Source organism: Dermochelys coriacea, chromosome 2 (assembly GCF_009764565.3).
Source record: "Dermochelys coriacea isolate rDerCor1 chromosome 2, rDerCor1.pri.v4, whole genome shotgun sequence".
In the NCBI taxonomy this organism is placed as follows: domain Eukaryota; kingdom Metazoa; phylum Chordata; order Testudines; family Dermochelyidae; genus Dermochelys; species Dermochelys coriacea.
Genome location: NC_050069.1, coordinates 268437961 through 268461720, shown reverse-complemented (window position 1 = coordinate 268461720; position 23760 = coordinate 268437961). Strand labels below are relative to the sequence as shown.

General features: G+C 57.7%; 2 protein-coding genes across 15 annotated transcripts in view; one reads left to right on the top strand and one right to left on the bottom strand.

Annotated features, from left to right (window-relative positions):
- LOC119851297 (SREBF chaperone) overlaps positions 1–18898 on the top strand; it is a 111553-nt gene extending 92655 nt beyond the window's left edge. For 13 of the 14 annotated variants that reach the window (XM_038390928.2, XM_038390923.2, XM_043509794.1 and 10 more), the window contains 13 exons: positions 2467–2565; positions 3109–3327; positions 4117–4553; positions 5351–5545; positions 6674–6875; positions 7820–7935; positions 9011–9581; positions 10590–10675; positions 11450–11532; positions 12385–12551; positions 13781–13861; positions 14460–14666; positions 15577–18898. In XM_038390928.2, coding sequence (XP_038246856.1) covers positions 2467–2565; positions 3109–3327; positions 4117–4553; positions 5351–5545; positions 6674–6875; positions 7820–7935; positions 9011–9581; positions 10590–10675; positions 11450–11532; positions 12385–12551; positions 13781–13861; positions 14460–14666; positions 15577–15822 — 2709 coding nt within the window. In that variant the 3' untranslated portion in view covers positions 15823–18898. The remainder of the gene's footprint in view (positions 1–2466; positions 2566–3108; positions 3328–4116; positions 4554–5350; positions 5546–6673; positions 6876–7819; positions 7936–9010; positions 9582–10589; positions 10676–11449; positions 11533–12384; positions 12552–13780; positions 13862–14459; positions 14667–15576) is intronic. The other variant, XM_043509801.1, reaches the window with a different exon arrangement.
- Positions 18899–21926: 3028 nt separating this feature from the next.
- PTPN23 (protein tyrosine phosphatase non-receptor type 23) overlaps positions 21927–23760 on the bottom strand; it is a 41968-nt gene continuing 40134 nt past the window's right edge. Inside the window, 1 exon segment of the mRNA XM_038390221.2 lies at positions 21927–23600. Within this exon segment, the coding sequence (XP_038246149.1) occupies positions 23046–23600 (555 nt within the window). The 3' untranslated portion in view covers positions 21927–23045.

Sequence of the window (23760 nt, the reverse complement as noted above, 5' to 3'; positions counted from 1 at the left end):
ATGTGAGGCGGGGAGGCCAAGCAGGCCGAGGACCCATAACGAGTGGCTCTTGGTGACCCCCATTTGAGTGGCTGCACCCTGACTGGCTTCGCAGTGGGTGAAATTGCAGGTCCCAGGGCCTGGGGCCAGCAGGCTCTACAAGGGATTTCTGCTGCATCTCCAGTGGCTTTTATCTATAACTCACATTCCCGCCTTGTCCCCTGGCCTTTGTCAGTGGTAGAAAATGCTGACAGGAGTCTGGTTCTCAGATGGTAGAAGAGTCACCCTCCAAAATGCCTTCCTGTGGGGATCAGAGTAGCAGCCGTGTTAGTCTGTATTCGCAAAAAGAAAAGGAGTACTTGTGGCACCTTAGAGACTAACAAATTTATTAGAGCATAAGCTTTCGTGAGCTACAGCTCACTTCATCGGATGCATTCAGTGGAAAATACAGTGGGGAGATTTATGTACACAGAGAACATGAAACAATGGGTGTTACCATACACACTGTAAGGAGAGTGATCACTTAAGGTGAGCTATTACCAGCAAGGCAGGGGGAAGGAAGAAAATCTTTTTTAATGATAATCAAGGTGGGCCATTTACAGCAGTTGACAAGAACGTCTGAGGAACAACAGTGGGGGGTTGAGGGCGGAGGGAAATAACATGAGGAAATAGTTTTACTTTTTGTAATGATCCATCCACTCTCAGTCTCTATTCAAGCCTAAGTTAATTGTATCCAGTTTGCAAATTAATTTCAATTCAGCAGTCTCTCATTGGAGTCTGTTTTTGAAGTTTTTCTGTTGAAGAATAGCCACTCTTAAGTCTGTAATCGAGTGACCAGAGAGATTGAAGTGTTCTCCAACTGGTTTCTGAATGTTATAATTCTTGACGTCTGATTTGTGTCCATTTATTCTTTTAAGTAGAGACTGTCCAGTTTGACCAATGTACATGGCAGAGGGGCATTGCTGGCACATAATGGCATATATCACATTGGTAGATGCGCAGGTGAACGAGCCTTTGATAGTGTAGCTGATGTGATTAGGCCCTGTGATGGTGTCCCCTGAATAGATATGTGGACAGAGTTGGCAACGGGCTTTGTTGCAAGGATAGGTTCCTGGGTTAGTGGTTCTGTTGTGTGGTGTGTGGTGGCTGGTGAGTATTTGCTTCAGGTTTGGGGGCAGTCTGTAAGCAAGGACTGGCCTGTCTCCCAAGATCTGTGAGAGTGATGGCTCGTCCTTCAGGGTAGATTGTAGATCCTTGATGATGCGTTGGAGAGGTTTTAGTTGGGGGCTGAAGGGGATGGCTAGTGGCGTTCTGTTATTTTCTTTGTTGGGCCTGTCCTTTAGTAGGTGACTTCTGGGTACTCTTCTGGCTCTGTCAATCTGTTTCTTCACTTCAGCAGGTGGGTATTGTAGTTGTAAGAATGCTTGATAAGTTTAGGGCTCAGTTCATTTCCCGTTCATCAGAAAGATTGGAATTTTTGTGTAATCTTCGTGCCTGCAGTGACACCTTCTGGTGAGAGCTAAGCATTGCATGGGGTCTGAGAAACCAGCATCATCACTATCCTGCCAGGTTCATAGTGGTTAGAAATTGAAAAGACCTGTTAGCTCATGGAATCCATCCACCTCCATGGAAAGGGTCTGGGGACTGCAAATTGTCTGTTTGGTGGACAGTGCGAAATGAATGTTGGGGGTCTAAGGCCAGGTCACATCACAAAACCACCAGCACAACTGGCATAAACTGGCCTGGTTGTAGAAGTAATTGACTAGCCTCAGAGACTGAACTCCCTGCATTCCTGTAGGACACCGATCCTCAGACTGAGGCTCGGGAGCAGCAAGCGACTCTTTAATGTGTCTCCTGCAGCTCTTTGCAGCACGTGATATTAAATCATGGTGTGACTGAATACAGAGCGCTAGAGTAAATGAGACAATGAGTCACACTCTGGTGGCTGTTTTGGGGAATGGTGATTGCTAATTTGGCTCCTGAAGCACTGAAGTCTGAGTATCACTGCTCTAGGAGGTCCCTTCAGGACAGAGGTGAGGCTAATTGATGGAGTGTTGCCAAGAAAGCTGGCACTGCTGCTGATTGGGGGGCAGTGTGATCTAGTGGTTAGTTCACATTGGGAATCAACTGGGAATCGGGGATCATAAGTTTAGGTCCTAGTTCTGCCACTGCCTTGCTCTGTGGACTCAAATAATTCTGCCTCAGTTTACCCAAAGTACTTTGAGACTTTTGGATGATCAGTGCAAAGAATGTTAGGCCTGTCCCATGACTACACAGTCTCCAGAATTATCAGCTGGGCACCTTCCACCAGGACGAACATCACACATACCAAGGTAACCAGAGTACTGATAACAGGGATTGTCAGTAGAATACACTCATGGCTGTGCCATAGACAGGCCTTTGCTGTGCTGCTTACTCTGGGGTTAGAAGACTTGCCTTGAGCTCAGAGAGCCCTCTGCTGACCCATGGAAGTGTTGTGTCCTGCAGGAGTTTTGCCTCTTTGCTGTGGTTGGCCTAGTGTCCGACTTCTTCCTGCAGATGTTTTTCTTCACCACCGTGCTGTCCATTGACATTCGCCGGATGGAGGTAGGTGATGGGCACGGGAGGCAGGTTTTCATGCTTGACCTTTCTGTGGCTGTGCCAGGCAGTGAGACCAGGACAGCTTACTCCTGTGCTTTTCATTGCGTGACTGAGCGTGAGCAGGCTGGTTTGGATGGACAGGAGTGCATGCCAGGCATCCGGATGTGGGGGTGAGTGGGTAGGGCAGGGGAACAGGAGCAAGGGCGGTTGGGTGTGAAAGTAAGTAGCTCCAATCATAGAATCATAGAATCATAGAATATCAGGGTTGGAAGGGACCCCAGAAGGTCATCTAGTCCAACCCCCTGCTCAAAGCAGGACCAAGTCCCAGTTAAATCACATGGGTATAGAGAGACCAAGGTCAGGCGTGGTCATGGGTGTATCTGTGAGACTGTGCGCTCAGATGTAGGCATGCACCTATGGACCGCACAGCTGTGTGTGAGAACAGCCGGTGCCTGGGCTCGGATGTGTGTGCAGCTAATTGTGTGTTAGTTTCTCTCGAGGAAGGGCCTAGTCTCTGCAGCTCTAATTCATGTGCTCTCTTGTTGGCAGCTCGCTGACCTGAACAAACGGCTGCCGGCAGAAGCCTGCATGCCCCCAGCAAAGCCAGTGAGCCGTTGCCAGAGGTATGAGCGCCAGCCAGCCATGCAGCCAGCCACCCCCCACACCATCACCCTGCAGCCGTCGTCCTTCAGGAATCTGCGCCTGCCCAAGAGGTTGCGGGTCATCTACTTTTTTGCCAGGACCCGCCTGGCCCAGCGGCTCATCATGGTACACCCTGTGCTGTTTGTTGTCTGATTCACTTCCCCCCTGGCCGTGCGCGCCCTGCCCTGGCTGTACACCCACAGAGCAGACACCCAAAAGATGCTCATGCCTCCTCGTTTCTCGGCAGTCCTTGCACTCCCCTGAGAGGGGTGGCTGCTGTCGGAGAATTGATTTTCCAGGAAAATGTTCTACCTGCATATGTCTGCTCCAGGGCTCTGCTTAATGGAATGACCAGCTGCCGTGTGGTCTCTTGTTTGTCTAAATAGCACATGGATAGTGATTGACAATTCCCACTTACCCTGCAACACGAGGGGCGCTCTGCAGAGGTGGCTCTTCAGGCATGGTTGGGTGAGGGGAGGGCGGAAACCCTTGCAGACCGGCCAAGGAAAGTTCAGGTCCCGGGGGAAGCGTGGAAGCTGGCACAGCAGCATTTTACTATGTTAGCAGTTAAAGCATTTTCTGCAGCACGTCGTGGGGGCCCTGTCGTCAGCACAGAGCCAGTTTCCCAGGATGCACTTGTGCATGTGAGGAGTGGGGGTGTCAGGTGGAGCCCAGGTGTCTGTTTTTTTGTGGGTGGTTTGCAGATCTTTGCAGTTCCTTTTTGAAGGGTGAGTCTCTGCCCAGGTTATGGGCATCAGTCCCAGGAAGCAGGGCTATATCTCAGGGCGGGGTGCACCCTTTGCGGGATGTGGCTGAAGTTTGGCCACACCGATGACCTGGTGTCTGCACAGTTATGGTGGTGGGGGGAGGGTGCTGTGTACTAAACAGCATTGTCTCTTCACTTGTACGGTGCAGGCTGGAACGGTGATTTGGATTGGAATCCTGGTGTACACGGATCCAGCTGGCCTCCACACCTACCTCACGTCGCAGGTCGCAGAGCAGAGCCCGCTGGGAGAAGCGGGACTGCCTCCCATGCCAGTTCCTGGAGGGGTCCTTCCAGCTGGGGATGCCAAACTCGCCCTCTCAGTCTTCCCCTCGGAGCCCGTGCAGCTGTCAGAGAACCAGACGCAGCAGCAGCGCGAGCAGAAGGAAGGGCTAGAGTCCCGGAATGGGCTGGAGGCAAATCAGCAGCCGTGGGCGCAGGGACCGGAGAGCCAAGGCAATGGGCAGCCGGAGCCTGGCACCAAGGCAGAGGTGACGTGGGGAGTGGAGGATGAGGAGATCTGGAGGAAGCTCTCCTTCCGACACTGGCCATCCCTCTTCAGCTACTACAACATCACCCTAGCCAAAAGGCAAGTGGGTCGCAGACCTGGTGCCCAGAGCCCTTGGAGTCCACACAGAATAGAATCCCATCAGGTTTGGCTCAGCCGTTCACCCTTGGAGCAGATAAACCGAACTCCACGCAGCTCACTTCGGGTGGGTCTTCTAGGCAGCCCTTTCAAACAGGCCGGGTCTGCCTTGCACTGTACATCACTGAGCACGTGGCATGGGGCTTTGTCTTTGGCCAAAACACGCCCTTTCCTTCCCACTGGTGTTGGGCGTGCTGTGTGCCTGGTGACTTTCCTCTACCCCAGAGGTGGCTGCTCTGCAGTGGGGCCATATGCACACTTTCAGAGAGCCACTTGTGGCCATCTGGAATTAAAGGCCAAACTAAGGGTGAATGACAGACATGCTGCAGTGCAGCCAGCTCACTGGGCTCTGTGCAAGGCTCCCGGGGCGAGGTTCTCTGACCTGAGCCATACAGACAGTCACTAGATCATCACATTGGTCCCTTCTGGCCTTAAAATCCCTGAAATCCAAGCAGCCCCCAGTGAGCTGCTCCAGTGCTGTCTGTTTGTCCCCTCTTCGGAGAGCTCAAGGAGGAAGCTGAGCCCCATTAGACTTTGGAATGCTCTTCCAGGCACGTAGCGTAGCCCCAGGGGTTGGGATAGCTAAATCTGGCCTGGACGTAGTCCTAGAGAATACTCGGAGTGGCCCTGCCCTGGCGTGGTCCCATGGGAGGGATGAGCTAGATGATTTTATGGGATTTTGCTATCTCTGCATCCTGCCGTTCCTAAAACGGTCCCTCATCTTTCCCCACTCTCCCCAGGTACATCAGCATCCTCCCAGCCATCCCTGTCACCTTGTACCTGAATCCACGAGAAGCCTTAGAAGTGCGCCACCCTCAGGAGGCTGATCGCTACCAGTCTTTCTTCCCTTCGAGCCTTGGGAAATTGGAGGCGGTGGGTCAGCCTGGCGAGGCCTTGCCCAAACTGCAGGGGCACCGGGACGTCACACTCTACAAGTAAGAGAGTCGACAGTCCCCCGTGATCCACCCTTTGGCCCTGCCTCTGTCACCCAGCTTAGTTGCCTGGGGGCTCAGAGTCTCCTTGGGGAGAGACTACGGTCAGGGCCCAAAAGGAGCCCTGCAAAGTCCCTGGTGGTTCCATTCTGCAGGGCAGTGTTACTTTAATCATTCCGCACATTGTGATCTTCAGAGGCTGAGGGCTTCCAAGTGGGAGATTCAGTGAGCAGCCTAAGCTGTTAGCCAGTGCGCTGAGCCCCAAGAAAAGTGGGGCTGCTTGTCACGCTGTACTAGACACTGAGGGGCTGATGGTAAAACTCCATGCTTGCGTAAGCCATCACTGCACGTGCGTGGGATAATCACGTGCAGTTAGCCAGGCCCTTTGAAGAGCCAGCTTTGCTCGTTCAGAGCTATGGCTGGCAGGGCAGCTTTCAGAAGGATGAAGCCACAAGGTCCAATATAGTGCAGCAGCTCGGGGCAGGAGGGCCAGAACGTGTCTGTTTGGAAATCGGAATTTCCATCCTGCAGGGAATTCTTACACTTTGACATTTGTTTTCATTCCAAAATGGACGTGTTTTTTAATGTTTTCGATTGAAACTTTTCACTCTGAATTTTCCCATTGAAAAATGCTGCCAACACTGACTTTTTCCCGAGGAAAAATGTCAATTTCAGGCAAACCTCATATTTTGTCTTGGGGAAATTTCAGCCGACCAACTGATACCAGCCATTTGCTTGACGCTTTCAGGCTCAGCGATGTCACTTGATTGGATTTAAAACAATTTGATCAATGGAGAAAGTTTTTTTTTAACCCCCCCATTCCGTTCTCCTTTTTAACATTGTAAACAGGTGTTTAAAATGCCTCCCAGGCTGCATGTGCAGCAGCTCCTAAAAGCTGCAGGTGCTTTTCGCCCTCGGCTGCCCCAGCTGACTACCCGCAGGTGGCTGGACTCTCTGAAGTTCTCCTCTTTGTTAAGAAGCTAAACTGGGAGTCCTAAACCGTCTCCCTGTGTAAGCAACCGTCCAGGTCAGACCAGCTGCTTCCTCGGAGGCACGGTGAAGCGCTGTGTTGGGAGTATCATGTGCCGGAGGTGGTGGCGTGGCACAGCTAACATCCTTCTCTCCCATCAGGGTGGCTGCTCTGGGCCTGGCCTCTGGCATCCTTCTGGTTCTTCTGCTCTTCTGCCTGTACAGAGTGTTCTGCCCCAAAAACTACGGGCAGAATGGGCTCTCGCACAGCCGAAGGAAGAGAGGGGACCTGCCCTGTGACGACTACGGCTATTCCCCACCCGAGACCGAGATCGTCCCCCTGGTCCTCAGGGGTCATCTCATGGTAGGTTGGCCTAGGACATATTCAGTGTCCAGTGCGCCTCACTGCAGGGGGCCCACACAACCCACCTCTTACCCCCTTTGCCACCTTGAAGTCGCAGACATCAGAACTGGTGGGCATGTAATGTAGCACGGAGCCATGTGGCTCACTGGGGCTAACGGGGGCCGGGCACTGTGCAGGCCACCCATAGGGCGATGGAGCATGATGTGCCCCCATGTCTTTGGCCCCCACAGTCTGTGATATGCTCTGGGCCCTCGGCTGCTGCTGTTCCACTACCTACTGACACAGCTGGCACCCTTCACTAGCCGGGCTGTGCAGCCCCTCTCCCCTGGCAGTAGCTTGCAGAGCGCGTCCTGGTTTGTTCTCAGTAGTATGAGGAAGTGGGTATGTTCCAGATGGGCTTCGTAGAAATGTGCTAGATTCCCAGCACGCTGACTTCAATGCTGGGACGGCCCGGCAGGGCTCCTTCCTCTGTACCTTTCCCACGGGAAGCCATTCCCCATAGAGCACAGCAGGCCAGCATGTGGCCTGGGTGCCAGATGGGGCCCATGGAGACTACAGCACCCCACTCTACACACAGACTCCAGAGTTTTACCCTGCAGCTGCCTTCATCTTGAGTATGGAGCTGAGACTATAAGTCCCAGCATGCAGTGCTCTGTCTTGAGCCAAGCAGGCAGCCCTCATTGCATGCTGGGGCTTGTCGTCTCCTCAGGCCACACCTCTGCATTGAAAGTGAAGGCAGCTGGCGTCTGCCCGCTGGTGTCGGTATGTGCAGTCCTTGGGCTCCGAGCCCATTGCTCTGGGGATCCTGAGCAAGCAAATTGTTTCTACCTGAGCTTCATTAGCTAGGGGCTTCTGCCAGGGCAGGGGGAGGGTGCAGGGAACTCCCACGTATGGTGGGGTTTGCTGGTTCCATGGACTCAGCCTAGGCTGCTCTTCCCCCGCAGGATATCGAGTGCCTGGCCAGTGACGGGATGCTGCTCGTCAGCTGCTGCCTGGTGGGTCAGATCCGAGTGTGGGATGCTCAGACTGGAGACTGCCTCACTGTCATCCCCAAACAAGGGTACGTTCACTATTGTGTGACTAGCACAAGCACGCCCTGTCCTTATACAATCGCTGCTCGCTAACCTGTGCAAACACCCCGGTCCTTATACAGTCACTGATCATTAACCCATGAAAACACCCTGGTCCTTACACAGGCACTGCTTGCTAACCCATGCCAACACCGCTATCCTTACACAGGCACTGCTCACTAACCTGTGCAAATACCCCTGTCCTTGTACAATCGCTGCTCGCTAACCCATGCAAACACACCCTTGTTCTTATACAGTCACTGCTCGCTAACCCCATGCTAACACCCCTGTCCTTACGTAGACACTGATCACTAACCTGTGCAAATGCCCCTGTCCTTATACAATCGCTGCTTGCTAACCTGTGCAAACGTCCCTGTCCTCACACAGTTGCCGCTCGCTAACTCGTGCAAACACCCCTGTCCTTATACAGTCACTGCTCGCTAACCCATGCAAACACACCGTTGTTCTTAAACAATCACTGCTCACTAACCTGTGCAAGCACTCCCTGTCCTTACACAGACACTGATCACTAACCTGTGCAAACACACCCCTCTTCTTACATGGCCACTGCTCACTGACTTGGGCAAACACATCCCTGTCCTTACACAGACACTGATCACTAACCCATGCAAGCACACCCGTTTTTACACTCTCACTCCTCACTGACCTGTGCAAACATGCCCTGTCCTTAAATAGTCTCTGCTTTCTAACCCGTGGAAGCACACCCCTGTTCTTACACAATCACTGCTCACTAAATCTTGCAAACATACCCCTGTACTTACAAATCAGTGTTCACTAACCTGTGGAAACACACACCTTATTTACACAATCGGTGCTCACTAACTCATGTAAACACTCCCCGGTCCTTACACGATCACTGCTCACTAACCCACGTAAACACATGCTGGAAGAAATTAACTCTCATGGTTTTTGGTGGACACCCCACTGCCCCAGCTGTTAGGAAAGGGGTGATTTTCACCCCTCCACAGAGTCACAGTTCACCTGTTGCCTGTTGTTTCCAGCCTGTATGGAAGGGAGTGCTAACCTGCAGCTGCTGCATTTCAGGTTGCGTAGAGACAGCAGTGGCGTCTTTGATTACCAGGAGAGCTGGGATCAGAGCCCAGACCTCAAGAACGGGCTGGAGGATCCCTTCGACAACAGCCACCAGCTCAAGAGGATGCTGAGCCCCCCGCAGCCCCCTCTGTTCTGCGACCAGCCGGACCTCACCTCACTCATTGACACCAACTTCTCAGAGCAGGCCAAGGTGGTGGAGCCAGAGCCCAGGCACCGTGCAGTCTGCGGCCGGCACAAGGACACTGGCTATGACTTCAGCAGACTGGTAGAGAATGTCTACGAGGAGCAAAGCGCTTCGAACTGCATGAACTTCGCCGGCTTCCCGACCCCCCATGGGCAGGCTGCTTCCTGCGCTAGGATGGGCAGCGCCAGGGCCCTGAGCTGCGGGACTGGGGAGGAAGGGTACAGCACCCGCAGGAAGAGCGTAGGGGACGAGCCTTTGGCCGGATTTGAAAAGTCCTCCCCAGTCTCTGCCTGGGCCGGTGACTTGGAAAGCTCTGTCTGGAGCCTGGACCTGCGGGGCAACCTCATTGTGGCTGGCCGGAGCAATGGGAAGCTGGAGGTAAGAGTGGGGAGCTCGCTGCCCCTGGAATGGGCACTGAGAAAGCCAAAGCAGGGTGCACTCCACATTCACCCTTTGATAGTCCTGGAGCACTGGTCCTGCTGTGCCCCCCCGTGAGTGAGGGCACAAGGCAGCTGTACTACGGTGTTCCTAGAACTCCTGCAGAGCCAGGTGGTAACAGATCTGCAGCCAGATACGCCACCTGCATGCCCAACTCTTCCGGTGCCAACGCCGGGGCCGCAGCTACAGAGCTCCTGGAGGGACTGATGTCACCCGCACAGGGCCTAGGACACACCCTGGCAGCCCAGGACAGCAGGGCGGAGCTGGTGACAGGCACACTAGACAGCTCATTACATGAGTTTCCATTTCCCATCCATGCTTCTGAGCTCAGGCCGGTCTGCCACACTGGAGCCGGGAAGGACTGACTGCAGCTGGGGCTCCCCTTAAAGTTAGGTCGAAAAGCTACATTGCTCAGGGTGTGAAAAATCCCCACCGCGGACTGGCAGAGCTGGGCTGCCCTGGCCCCCGTGGAGCCGCGGCTCGGTCATCAGTGCAGCTGCCATCGCTCCGGGAGGTGGTGTTCCCACAGCAACGGAAGAACCCGCTCATCGGCGTGCCTGCAATTATGCTGTGGGGTGACAGCACCACAGCTGCGCTCCATAGTCGGGCTGATGTAGTCTGCATAGCACAGCCATGCCCAGAACTCACTTCTAAACCTTGTCTCCGGGCCGCATCACAAGATTGCTGCAAAATCTGGTGCAAATCAGTCTCTGCTGTGAACAGGAACAGCAATGGGGCCGGGCCCTAGGCCTGGACTAGCAGGGAGTGCTGCAGGGCAGGACTGAGATGGGTTGGGAGATCCAGCTATAGTGATTTCACGGGCCCAGCTCTCAGAGGGCCTGGCCACAGCCAGCATTATTGTTACAATCATTTTAAATTCCAAACCGCTTAAATTCTCCCTGGCCAACCACTCTGCCTCAGCTCCCTGTAACTCCACCTCTCTTCCAGGTGTGGGATGCCATCGAGGGGACCTTACGGTGCAGTAACGAGGAGGGTCAGTCCGGAATCACAGCACTCGTCTTCCTGAACAACAGGTAATGGACTGAGTCTCTGACGCGCCCTCCCCAGGGATCTCACCAGGGAGGAGGCAGTGAAGACAGGAGCCCAGCTGTCTGGGTCCAGGGGAGGTGATGCAGGCAGCTCCGGGTCATGGTGGACTGAGCTGTGAGCTCCCCTTTCTGGCCTGCACCCCTGGGGCTCTGGCTGAGAATGGTGGGTTGCCAACAGTCCCTCATTACAAGGGGTGTCCCTTATTTCTTCATCTCCATACAACAAGATCGGGAGCAGCTGAGTGCTGCAAAAAGCAGCAAGAAATACCCCTGGCGAATGCAGCTGAGTCCTGCTTAGTGGTGTTAATAATAGCAGGAGATGGGGTAGGGCGGGGCGCTAAGAAAACGCTCCCTTCTTTTTGAAATGCAGTGTTGGCAGTCCTAAAGTTCTTGGTGTAAAGAGCCTTTCCTTAGGTCCCCAGCTCCCATCCAGCCTAGCCGGGTGCCAGTTGAGCTGTTCCCATCTGTCAGCTGTTTGGTGGCCTGGTCTCAGTCTAGTTTCCAGGGGACAAGTGTCCTCATCACAAAAGCCACTACCCAGGACTATGTCCCCATGCTGGCAGACTGGGGCCTGGAGACTGACTCCCGCACTGCCCCTCTTCAGGTAGAAGCTGGGTCACATGAGCGCTGGGAGCCAGGGAAATCTGGGTGTTGTCCTTATCTGCAGCTGGAGTCACCCAGCCTCCAGGGCTGCCACCCCAGCTCCTTTGGGGACAGAGAAGAGGCCTCTCCTCACCTCTGTCTATTTCTCTCTCCCAGGATTGTAGCTGCCAGGCTGAACGGCTCCTTGGATTTCTTCTCTTTAGAAACCCAGTCATCCTACAACCACCTGCAGTTCCGAGGTGAGCGAGCGCCTGGGAGGGAAAATGGCCCAGATCTGTAAAAGAATTCAGGTGCCAAACTCCCATTGATTTCAATGGCACTGAGATACCTTAGTACCTTCAAGGATCTGGATCTGTGGCACTGATCCAACAGACAGAGCACTGGAGCGGGACTCAGGAGACATGAGTTCTATTCCCAGCTCTGCCGTGTGCCTCTGTGGCCCTTCTGACCCTTTGTCTTGTCCAGTTAGACTGTGAGCTTTTCGGACCAGGGCCTGTCTGTCCCTGGGAGTTTGTTCAGGGGCCCTGATCTCAGCTGGAGCCTAGAGGTGCCACCGCTCTGGGATGACGAGCCAGCCCAGACCCCTGCCAGTGCACGATAGTTCCCTCCACTTGGGAGTGGGCTGGTGGGGAGGGGAGCTGTGGTGGGATGGGTGGACTCTGAACCGTAGCCGTTGGGGGCTGGGTACTGCACAGTCCATGCAGAGAGGTAAAGATCTGAACAGGTTGCGAGCACAGCCCTTCCTTCCCGCAGGGGCAGAGAAGCTGGTGGTGCTGCTTGTGCTGGACCTGCCTGCTGGGTAATCCCAGGGCACTGGTCTCCAGCAGCAGATTTACTCAGAAGTGGCCACTGATTTGGGGGCCCACCTGGAGCTCTCCAGGCCTACCTTTCTGAGGTGCTGAGCACTGCAGCTTCTGATGGCCTCCACTGGAGCAATGGGTGCCCAGCTGTGCTGAAAATCAGACCCCAGGTGTCTCAGGTTGGGCCTCCAAAACGGGGGCACCCACCCTCCGCGGCCACTCTTGGGCGTGCTGGCCCATGCATGGAAGGCTGCACTGCCCACCGCCCCCGCTGTGTGTGTGTTCCCCCAGGAACCCCTAGCAGGAGCAGCATCCCATCCTCTCCTATGTGCAGCAGCAATGACCTCATCATCTGCCAGCTGACCCACACAGTGCCCTGCGCCCATCAGAAGCCAATCACGGCACTGAAGGCTGCGGCCGGGCGGCTGGTGACAGGCAGCCAGGACCATACTCTGAAAGTAAGTGCTCCACTGCCATGGGTCTCCCCAGCAGGGCCATGGGCTGGCGGGGCAGGTTGAGTAGGCTGTTAGTATGGGGCGGGGCTGTTAGCACATGAGCATCTGTCATGGGGGTGATGGGTTGGTAGGCACACATATGTGGAGAGGAGTACACATGTGGGGGCATGTCCTTGTGTGGCACAGAGTACACATGGGGGGGGGCTGTCCATTTGTGGAGCAGAGTACACAAGTATGGGTCGTGTCTGTGCGGAGTGGAGTACACATGTACGAGGCATATCCATGTGCAGATTGGCGTACACGTGCAGGGGGACATTTCTGTGTGGAGCGGAGTACACGTGTACAGGGTGTGTCCATATGCGGAGGGAAGTACATGTGTATGGGGGCATGTCAGCAGAGCGGAGTGGAGCGCATGTGCACGGGGCGTGTCCATGTGCAGAGTGGCGTACACGTGTATGGGGCATGTCTGTGTGCGAAGCGGAGTACACGTTAGGGGCATGTCTGCGGAGCAGAGTACAAGTGTAGGGGGTGTGTCTGAATGGAGTACGTGTTATGGAGCATGTCCATGTGCGGAGGGGAGTACACGTGTACAGGGCATGTCTGTGTGTGGAGCCCCTTCCTCGCCACCAGGTCCCCCTTCCCCATCTCCCCCCTCTGTTTCACCGGCAGCGTGGTGTTAACATGCCGGTTTGGCTTACTCCCTTGGTGCACTAGTGTCTTCACGGAGATTGCCCAGCAGAGGGAGCTCCAGAGCCCAGGGCCCAGCGGTGATGTCAGCCCGGCGTCCCCCCTCGCCCTCAGTGACCCCCAAGGGCAGAGCGTTCTCCAGGCAGCGTCTGGGTGCCAGAGGAGGCCAGAGGCAGAGCCGCAGCTGGCAGCTCTCATGGCCCAGGCCACATTTCTAGATAGATGCAGCAGGAGCCATGACCTAGGGAGTCAGCTAGGGGCTCTGGCCTGCAAACCCGCCCGGACCGGGACCATGGGCAGAAGGGCAACACCATCGTCCACCTGCAGAATCTGGAGGGCAGTGGATTGGACTCATTCTGCCCAGCCAACGTGATCGGTGCACTGCCCGCACACAGACACTCCCCGTACATGTGTACTCCACTCTGCACAGACACACCCCGAACACATGTATTCTACTTCGCACACGTACACTCCCCATACATGTCTCTGAACCACCCACCCCGCTAGAGCAGCAGGGCTCAGGCTGTGTTCTCACTCCCCTGCAGGTGTATCGGCTGGAAGATTCGTGCTGCTTGTTTACACTGCAGGGTCACTCAGGAGCAATCACAGCTGTGTATATAGACCAGGTACGGCCCTGAGGCCTTGAATGGGGAGACCAGTGCTGTGTGCCTAGCTCGGGGCATGGGCGGGGTTCAGGGCCTCCCTTCAGTGGGCTACGTTACTGCAAGCAGCCAACTGGTACGCTAGGAGATGAGGGTCAGGCTCACCCTCCCAGCCAGAGCACTGTTTGCTTCAGGCAGGGGATCCCTGTTCCTACAGGTGGCACTTTCTGGGTTGTTTGCCCTTCCCATTGGGAGCTGGCTTGACCCCGAGTGCCCAGGCTGGCAGGTGTGATGGGGGTGCAGCTCTGAGGGGTACCTGGGCGGGGGACCAAATCCCTGGCATAACGCTAACGAAGGCAGCGGCTCTGACATCAGCAGAGTCACATCAGGATGAGCTTGGCCCAGTGGTGCCTTTTCTATCCCGCTGCGGGAAGTTCTGCCCTGACGGGAGTTGGCCTTCACCAAAGGGGGCAGACTGGAGGCACCTGGATGTGAACCCCGTTGTCCCGGGTAGGACTGCTTGCGAGCCATGCTGCAGTGCCCCCTGCAGTACCAGGGGATGGATGACGGGGAGGGCCACCCCAGGGGTCACAGCTCAGTCTCTTGGCCCATGTCCTTGCAGACAATGGGGCTAGCAAGCGGGGGCCAGGATGGCGCTATCTGCCTTTGGGATGTGCTGACAGGAAGCAGGGTCAGTCACATGTACGCCCACCGTGGGGATGTCACCTCGCTGACCTGCACCACTTCCTGCGTGATCAGCAGTGGCTTGGATGACGTGATCAGCATCTGGGACCGAAGCTCCGGGATCAAACTCTATTCCATCCAGCAGGCAGGTGCAGGGCCCAGGCCCAGCCAGGAGCTGCAGACGCTCCTGATCCGTGGGGAGCTTTGTGGAGCGTGTGTCTGCTGGGGGTGGGGTTAGTTCTGTGGTCAGATCACTGTGGGGGCTTCCTTGTTCCCAGGGCAGAGGTTGCGCAAGCTCTGACAGGAGCTGGGAATATCCAGGCCAGCCCTGCCAGCCTAGCCTGGCTCAGGCCCCTCACTGCCCCAGCTCAGACAGCGTTTGCCAGCCAGCGGGGTGCGGGAGGCAGGGGCCAGGGAGCCGTGCGGGCAGGGCAGGACCTGCCCCAAGGCGGAGAGTGGAGGTGCATGGAGTCGGCTGTGGAGAGCCTGGACCCTGCAGTCGGCAGCAGAATCCCAGGTGCTGAAATGAGTCATGTCCGTCCCCCCCAAGAGGCAGGGCAGAGCAGTTCCCCCCATCGGGCAGAGGAGAGCTGAGACCAGATTAGGATGAACAGATGGAAATCAGCCTTCTGGAGCTGGACCAAGGGACTTGCTCGAGGCCCCATGGGGAGGCCGGCAGGGCAGAACACTGAGGTCGGGTCTCAGGCCAGTCGCTGAATCCCAGACCAGGCTCCCCCAGCTCCCCCACTGCCCTTTGGCCCTGCCTGCAGCACCCCTTGCTGCTCCAGCACTTAGCCTGTAGGACGGGACAGCTGGTCTCAGCCCTAGGCCTGACAAAGGTGTGTCTGGCAGTGGCAGCTGAGAGGCCATGGGCACATGGACACTCAACCCTGGAGGTGGCCCCTCCAGCGCAGGGGGATGCACTGATGGGGATGGCTGGGCCTGTCCTGGAGCCGTGGCCCCAGGGCTCAATCCAGCACCTTTCCCTCCTGAGACCGGCTGTCCCTGGCTGGCAGGCGCTGTCTCTGATGCTCTCCCCTCTGTTCCCGGCACAGGACCTGGGGTGCGGGGCCAGCCTGGGGGTGATCTCCGATAACCTGCTGGTGACGGGAGGCCAGGGCTGCGTCTCCTTCTGGGACATCGGCTACGGCGACCTGCTGCAGACGGTCTACTTGGGGAAGAACAACGAGTCGCAGCCGGCCCGGCAGATCCTGGTGTTGGAGAACGCCGCCATCGTCTGCAACTTCGGCAGCGAACTCAGCCTGGTCTACGTGCCCTCGGTGCTGGAGAAACTGGACTGAGGGGGTGGAGCTGGGCCCTGCGGGCCACCGTATCTGAGTTCTGATTGGATGGCGCCTAGGGTGGGAGGACAGGGCAGGAGCTTCAAGGGGCTTCCCAGGAGAGAGCCTGCTTCTCCATCCCTTCTTCCCCCTCCCCAGCTCCTTGGATCCCAGGCGCTCCCCCTGCAGCTGCCTGGGTGGGGCAGAGCCCTGTTCTGCCTGTGTCCCCCCACCCCAGGGATCCTCCCGCCCTGCTCTTGCTCCACAGGTCAGTTCTTCCCTTGGGGCTGCGGCATAGCTCAGTGGGGATGGGACCCAGCTCATGGATCTGCAGTCCCCCGTGGGGCAGGAAGCTGGTGCTGTCACCAGCTGGAGGAATGCCCTGGGGGAGCTACCAGCCGCCGCAGTGGGGAATGTGTGTTTAGTGCTCGGTGCTCAGTGTCGGCAGCCCCGGCACATCCTTGGCTGCGTTGCACAGCAGGTGGCCAGAAAACCGAGGAGCAGTCTGTGGGATGGGGCTTAACAGAGCCTGGTACGTGCAGTGCTATGGGCTTGGGGAGCATGGGGGCCAGGTGCCCATGGGGCTGAGACGGTAGAGAGGGGAACTCCTGCTACAGCTGGGGAGGAGGCTGCGGGCGGGGTGGGGGGAGCCTAGTGGTCTGATTGCAGGATGGGGAGCCTGGCCCTGCTGTGTCCAACACCTGGCTTGGCTGCTGCCTCCAGCAGGGGCCTGGGGCTCTCTGTGGGATGTTTCTGCAGCTGTGAAGCAGGTTAACCCTGCCCTGCCTCCTGGAGTCTGGAAAGCCTGGAGAATGTAGCCCAGTGCTTAGGGGGGATGTTGCCCAGGTCAGCCACAGGGCCCTCCAGTGTGGGGAGAAGGAGCCCGTGCCGGCATTGCTATTAGGGTGGCCATAGCCCCACTGTGCGAGGTGCTGTACAGACACAGGTGCCAGGCCCTGGTTCCCCTCTACCAGCAAGGCCTGTGCCCTGAAGGGCAGGGCAGGGCAGGGCAGGGGCTGCGTATGTTACACCGTGTCTCCGTAAGGCAGGCCCTGGTTCAAATTAAATCCTGCCCATGGCCAACAGGCATTTCCCTGCAGTGAATAAGGGCAGCCTAGATCCTAGAGGGGATGGGCCTCAGCCCCTCCTTGTGTCCTGGCTGGCATTCAATGCCCACCGGCCCTGTGCTTCCCCAGCGCTGCTTGCAGGTGCAGGCCCTGCCCAGGGAGGGGTGCTGGGGCCAAAGCCGCCATCTGTGGGCAGGGGCTCGCTGGCCCTGGGGGATCCCCTGCTCACCTGGCTTGGGCTGTGACAGTGTGCAGGACGGGCTGTGGGCGGGAGGGGTGTGTGTGTTAATTTACTGGCTGCTGTAGCTCAATCAGGTGCCATTAACCAGCTCCTGCACTCGCTTGGTCACAGAAGGGGGGCTGGAGCAGCACTGGTGGCTAATTGGGCAGCGGGCGAAAGCAGAAGCTGACCGCCAGCCCCCCCGTGTTAGCACTGGGCTCCGTCTCCCTGCCTCAGAACGAGAAGGGTGTGTTGGGCTCTGCCCTCAGCCCTGCCCTGGAGAGCCCTATCCGCCCACATCACTTGCCCTATTTATTGCTATGCTGTATATACTTATTTATTATGGTGGGTGAGCCGCGGGCGGCCTGCAGCCCGTGGCCAGTGCTGTCTCAACTGCAGCAAATGCCGGCAGCTCCCTGCTGCTCTGGGTCACCAGGAGCCTGGCTCCAGGGCAGCCCAGAGCAGAGCCCTGGCATGAGCAGGGGGGCAGCTGAACCCTCTCGCTGCTGGCACAATAAAGGAGTGTGCATAGGGCAGGACATGCACACAGAAGCTGGGAACTGGCCCTTGGAACCCTCTGCCCCCACTCATCCCCCAAGTAAGTGGTTGGCTTTGTTGGTTTCTGGAGGAGGGAGGCTGCACCATCACCACCTGCTTGGGGGCCAGCCACTGAGATTTCCTGACCCCACAGGCAGGGCCCCTCCATGCAGACACCAGACGGGCTGTGAAGCCCTCTCCAGGGGAGATGACACTGGGAGCATGGCTGCAGGTCCAACAGCCAGCACGTGCAGTGGGACCAAGCAGGGCTTTTCCATCGCTGCTGTTGGGGCAGTCTCCCACATGGGACCCGTGGTGCTGGGAGCCCAGCTGTGGCCTGATCATGTCATTGAGGAAATGAGCCTATGGCACAAGCTGGGGTCTGTGTTGTCATATCCTCCCCCCAGCGCACCTCAAGCCCTGGAACAAGCACCAGCCCCAGGAAGCCTGAACCTGCCTCAGGCATGCATACAGGAGTCTCCAGCACCTGAGCTGATTTCCCTGGGTATGGGAGAAGGCACCCGCCCAGGCCACAGAGCCAAGTGCAGGGGAACAGGCACCATGTCCATCCTCAGTACCAGTGCTGGGGTGGCAGAGGGGGTTCTCCTGGCTTGCTCGCCAGTCTAGTGTCTGCTCTGGTGAAAGCCTGGCCTGTGGTGACCGCAGTGTGTGAACGCCTTGTGCTGGAGGAAGGGAATGGGAAGCTGTGTGGGGGAAACCTGGCTTGGTAAGTCATGTGGCCAGTCCTTGTGAGGCCATTGGTCAGTAGCTGGGGGCGGGGGGGGGAGCCCTAGAGGTGAGGAGCCCAAAGGGTTTATTTCAATCTACATGTTTCACTGACAGCAGGACGTACTGCTCGAGCGCCTGTTCGTGTGTGATGTAATTCTGTGCCTGTAGAGACCCACTGGATGGCCCAGACCTTATGAACCCCAAGGCTGAGTCCTGCTGAGAACTAATCTCTCGACTGCCTCAGCTGTGGGGCAGGTGAGCTGAGGGCCCAGACAAGGCTGTGGCTCTGGTGGGACCTGCAGTAGGGGAGTGGGCTGGCCCCTGAAAATCCAGCCACTGCTGCAAGCAGCTTTTGGGGGGGGGGGGGGGTCCTGCTCCTGAGCCCCTGGGCTGTGTGCTCACTCGCTGATGCCCTGGCTGTGTCTGTCCTGCCTCGGGTGGCCTTAGCCCTGCTGTACGCTTTGTACTGTACAGTGGAAGCTTTTTTGTACCAGATTGTGTTTTATAACCTGTACAAAGACACATTAAACCAAACTAACCAAAACCCCGTGCCTCTCCCTGCTCCGGGTGGCCAACTGACAGCGCCGGCTGCTGCACTGTGCCAGGGGCACAAGCAGCACCACGCTTCCTGGGGCCTGGTAGGGAGCCGCTCTGTGTAGCTACAGCTTTGCCAGTGGGGGGGGGGAGGGGGGCTGGGCTGACATTTACCCCCACCCAAAGCATGGCCAGAGGCTGGCTCTGAGGGCTGAGGCACCAGCCCACGCCACGGGCAGCCCAACATGCAGGGAATCTCCACTGCAGTGGGCCCCATGCATTACTGCACTTGCACTAGGTCAGCGCCACCACCGCAGAGGGACTGGGGTAGGGCCCAGGGGTGCTGGATGAGTGCCTGGCCTTGTCCCCTGTGCTGCTGCATGGTCCCCCCACTGCCCCTGCTGTGATGGCACCTCCCAGGTGACTAGCCAAGGGCCCTGTCACTACAAGTCAGTGCATTTGCTTAGCGGAGTCCTGTGGGCTGCCTTTTGACATAGGCTTTTACTCATAAGAACAGCCATCCTGGGGCAGCCCAATGGGCCTGCTACTTCTGGCAGGCAGAGTCTTAGGACACCCAGAGCATGGGGTTGTATCCCTGAGCATTGTGGCTGATAGCCGTCAATGGACCTCGCCTCCGTGGCCTGCTCATTCTTTCTTAAGCATTAGTGTTGTTTTGGCCTTCACACCATCCCCTGGCAAGGAGTTCCACAGGTACCCTGCCTGTTGCATGAAGTGCTTCCTTTTGTTTGTTTTAAACCTGCTGCCTATTAATTTCATTGTGGAACCCCCCCCCCCCGCCTCCAATGCTTGAGTTATGTGAAGGGGTAAATAACACTTCCCTAAACACTTTCTCCACACCCATCATGACTGTACAGACTCTGTCACGTCTCCCCTTAGTGGGCACGTTTATAAGCTGACCGAGCCCAGGCTTTGTAATCGCACCTGCTAAGGGAGGTGGTCCATGCCCCTAGTCAGCTTTGTTGCGCTAGCCCCTTTTGAATGCTACTGGATCTGAGCTGTGGCAACCAGCGCTGCACCAGGTGTGGGTGTACCACAGTGTTATAGTAGGGTATTGTATTGTCTGGTTTTATTAGCTCTTTCCACATTGTTCTCCAAGACTGATCCCTGCTGACACCACCAGGCTTTTCACGAGCGGTAACAGCTGATTTAGAGCCCCTCTGTTCCAGCCATCGTTGGGATTGTTTGCCCATGTGCATTACTTTGCCTATTTCAGCTGCCATTTTGTCATCCAGGCCCATGCCAGCTCTTTGTAACACTCCCGCCAGCTTTGGACATTATCTTGAATAATCTTATATCCACTGCAAATTTTGCCATCTCACTTACCCCCCCCCCCCTTTCCAGCTCCTGCTGAATACACTGACAAGCCCTGGTCCCCCTACAGCTCCTTAGGAGACCCTGCTATTTACCACACCCCTGCTAGCCCTGCCAAAACACAGTCACGCTGGCGTGAGCTGGATGGCTCTGGTGCACCCCAACCAGCCGCTTTACCTAGTTCCCACCACTTCGATCTGGGCAAGTGGGGCTGGATGGGGTCGAAGTACCTCACGTGAAGCATGAGCAGAAATAAAGGCGCTGCGATTCCAATCCCCGGGGGCTCCCTCAGCATGGCAGCTCTGGGAGACCCAAGAGCCAGCTGCAGGACTGCAATGCACATGGACTAGACCCATTGCTTCAGTCCATCTGCAGCTGGAATCTGGTGAGCGGGTGATTTGGCACTTATGAAAGCCTGCCAGGCCCCCAGCACACGCTGTGGCAGCTTCCCTGCCCCATTCCTGGGGCAAGCACCTGGAGAGGTGAGCTCAGACTCCAGCCCCATTTGACTGGAAAAGCCCACGCAGGCAGTCCAACAGGAAAGCGGGAAGGGGTTCCGTGCCACACGTTTCCCGGTGTGGCCATGGCACAGGATTCCCCCACCCCCCAACTCCACCAGGGTTTAATTCAGGTCCACAATGCCCCCTGCGGCCCAGAGCAAATCATCCATTTATTGGAGTAGCAAAGAGCTGAAAAAGTCAGTTCTAATTACAGAGTCAGATCAGAACATGGAGACGGACAATGTTACATTTGTACAAAAGCAGAGGAACCGAGATCGCACACGCTCCAGGGCTGGGCGCCGTGGCCATTTCTGCCCAGCCCAGGTTGCCAGAGGCAGTCGCAGCTGCACCCCCCAGGGCCCAGCGCTGAAGCCTGGGGGGGGGCTGTACAGTATGAGATGCAGGCGAGACCCAGGTGGGAACTAGTTACCTAAGCAATCAAGGTCCCACCGCCACCCGCCGCAGCAATGGGCACTCCCAGGGCTTGCTAAGGACAAGGCTGACCAGGGCTCCTGCTTCTGTCAGCCCCACAGCTTAACACAGAACAAGCCCTTCTCCCTGGCCACTCGCTGCTAGGCCCAGGAGAGACCAACCCAGCGGCTGGGACCTTGCCTGCCCCACCCCCGCGACAGTCGCTGGCTCTGTGGGACAGCCCCAGGGGGTGGACATTGACTCCACTTCCATGCGCAGCCAGCATCTCACGCCCAGCAGCTGGAGAGCTCGGGGAAGGTGCAGAGAATCGACACTTTTTCAGACACAAGGAATGACCCATCTCCGATCTACTGTCGGGCGCCGCGTACTCCCCCCTCCTCCCACCCAGTGGGACAGGGGCCTTGGCGCTTTTCACCCTCCCCGGCCCTGCTGCCAGCAAATCAAGCCCCCTGGTACGTGGGGCCCCGCTGCGTAAACCTGCCTCAGCTGCCAGTGCTTGTGGCACTGCTTGTGCCAGTGCAGGGTGCCACCCAGCTGGGGTTACCCAGCTCTAGGTGCGCTCGGGCAGCCTGCAGGTTACCCAGGCTGAGAGCGCAAGGCCCAGCCCCTGCTCTCGCTGTACCAACCCCCTGCCCCTCACAGCTGTGCGACCAGACCAGGAGACAGGCCCCAGCTGGGCTCAGCTGAGGGGGAACCCCAGGCCCCCAGTCCCAGCGGCAGGGTGTGCGCCTGGCGGAGGGGGAAGCCTGCAGCACACGCTGGGCAAGGTGGAGGGAGAAGCGCTGAGGGAGGCATCACCACATGGTTGGGGCAGGGCTGGCAGCTGTGCCCGGGGCCGATGGCCAGCTGGGCACCCGCAGTGCCATAAGCACAGACGCCAGCAGCTGCCCCCAGCCCTGCGATGCTGGGCAGGGGCATTAAGGCTTTAGCCTGGTCCAGGGGGTTTCAAAGCCCCCCAGGCATTAAAACCCTCATCTAAACTGTGCTGCCACATGCAGGGGGGAGGGGAGAGAACAACTGAGGCCAAGTGGGGGGCACACTAGAATTGCTCAGCTCTTCCCCAGCACCGGAGCAAGAAGGGGGGGGAAGGGCAGTTGGGCCCCATGAGGGGCAGGGAGCCATGCTGCAGCCAGCGAGCCAGATGTGCCTCCAGGCAGGCACCTGGGGCAGCTTCACCATGTTCCCTCCCCTGGCTGGAACAAGCCTTCCTGCAGCTGGGGAGGCAGCGTCAGGGACACCCCTCAGCACCTGCTCCCCCTGCCAAAGGCTGCCCCAGGACCCTCAGGGGTGGGGGCTTCCTGGGCCCTGGCAGGTCCCAGTTGGGGGCTCTCAGCCAGCAGCCCTCTATGGGGGCTGCGAGTTGAGGGGTCCTGCCTGGAGAGCAGCCAGCATTTTCCAGGCCCCAGGGGCGGAGGCTCTGGGGGTTCAGCTCCTTCCCCTGGGGGCTGTGAATGGAAGAGCAGGGGGCACTGCAGGGCCCAGCCCAAACCCCAGACAGGAGCAGCAGCAGTGGGGCCTTCTTTCCCTGCTGCACGAGGTGCTTGGGGACAAGCAGCAGCCCTAGCTTAGCCCGCAGAACAGCTGGGCTGGAGGGGCTGTAGCTGAAGCAAGGGAGGGGAGGGGAAGGGAAGGCTGGCTGCCCATGCTGCAGGGGTCACCCTGGGCTAGCTGGCAGGGGGCCCAGGCACTGAGTGTTGCGCAGGCTTGTAGTGCTGTGTGTGTCTTTCTCAGCCCTCCCAGAAGCCCAGGGCTGAGTAGGGACAAAGGCTGTGGTCCAACACCCCAGATTCCAGCCATCACACTGGGGGGCAACAGAAGGGGCATGCTAGCATGGCCAGAGAGGGGCTGTGCATGCCCATATCCCCAGAGCCAGGCCAGGCCCGGCCCCCTGGCTCAGGTTTTATTGAGTGTCCACAGTGGGTCCAGCATGCTGAGGGGGTCGTCGCTAGGCCGGGGCCCCCTCAGCCCCTCCCCGTTCTGGGGCTGCAGGAAGCTCTGCTTGCTCATCCGCGGCTTGCCCTTCAGGGAGCTGTCCAAGGAGAAGGCCTCAGGGGTCAGCGATGCCAGGAGCTCCAGCGAGGAAGAGGAAGGAGCCAGGCTCGTGACTGAAGGCTCCCTGCTGGGTCTCTCCTCTACATGGTTGCTGCTTTCGGTTTCAGGCAGTGGCACAGGCATGGTGGGGGCGGAGTGGGCGGGGGGGAGCTCAGCACTGGTTGGGGGTACGGGCTCCGTCAGGCTGGGCTGGGCGACATTGTCGGGTGCTGCAGGAATCGCCCCTGGGCTCGCAGCTTCGGGCGCTGCTGCCAGCTCGGGCAGCTGCCAGTTTGGGGGAGGCTCCGGGCTGGCACCGGGGGGCTTGATGCTCAGCTTGGCGATAGTGGCCTGGATGGAGCTGATGGGCATGTCCCCGCCCAGCACTAGGTCCTGCGGATCCTGATGCAGGTACAGCTGAAAGAGAAGCGAGGTCGGCCCAGGTGCTTCCCTCAGACAGGCCCAGCCCAGCCTCCCGCCTAGAGAGACTAAACCACCCGCTGGTCCTGCCTGCCCACGCAGAGCTGGCACCGGAGCCCCAGCAGAGGCTGCTTGGCCTGGCGCTGGACAAGCAGAG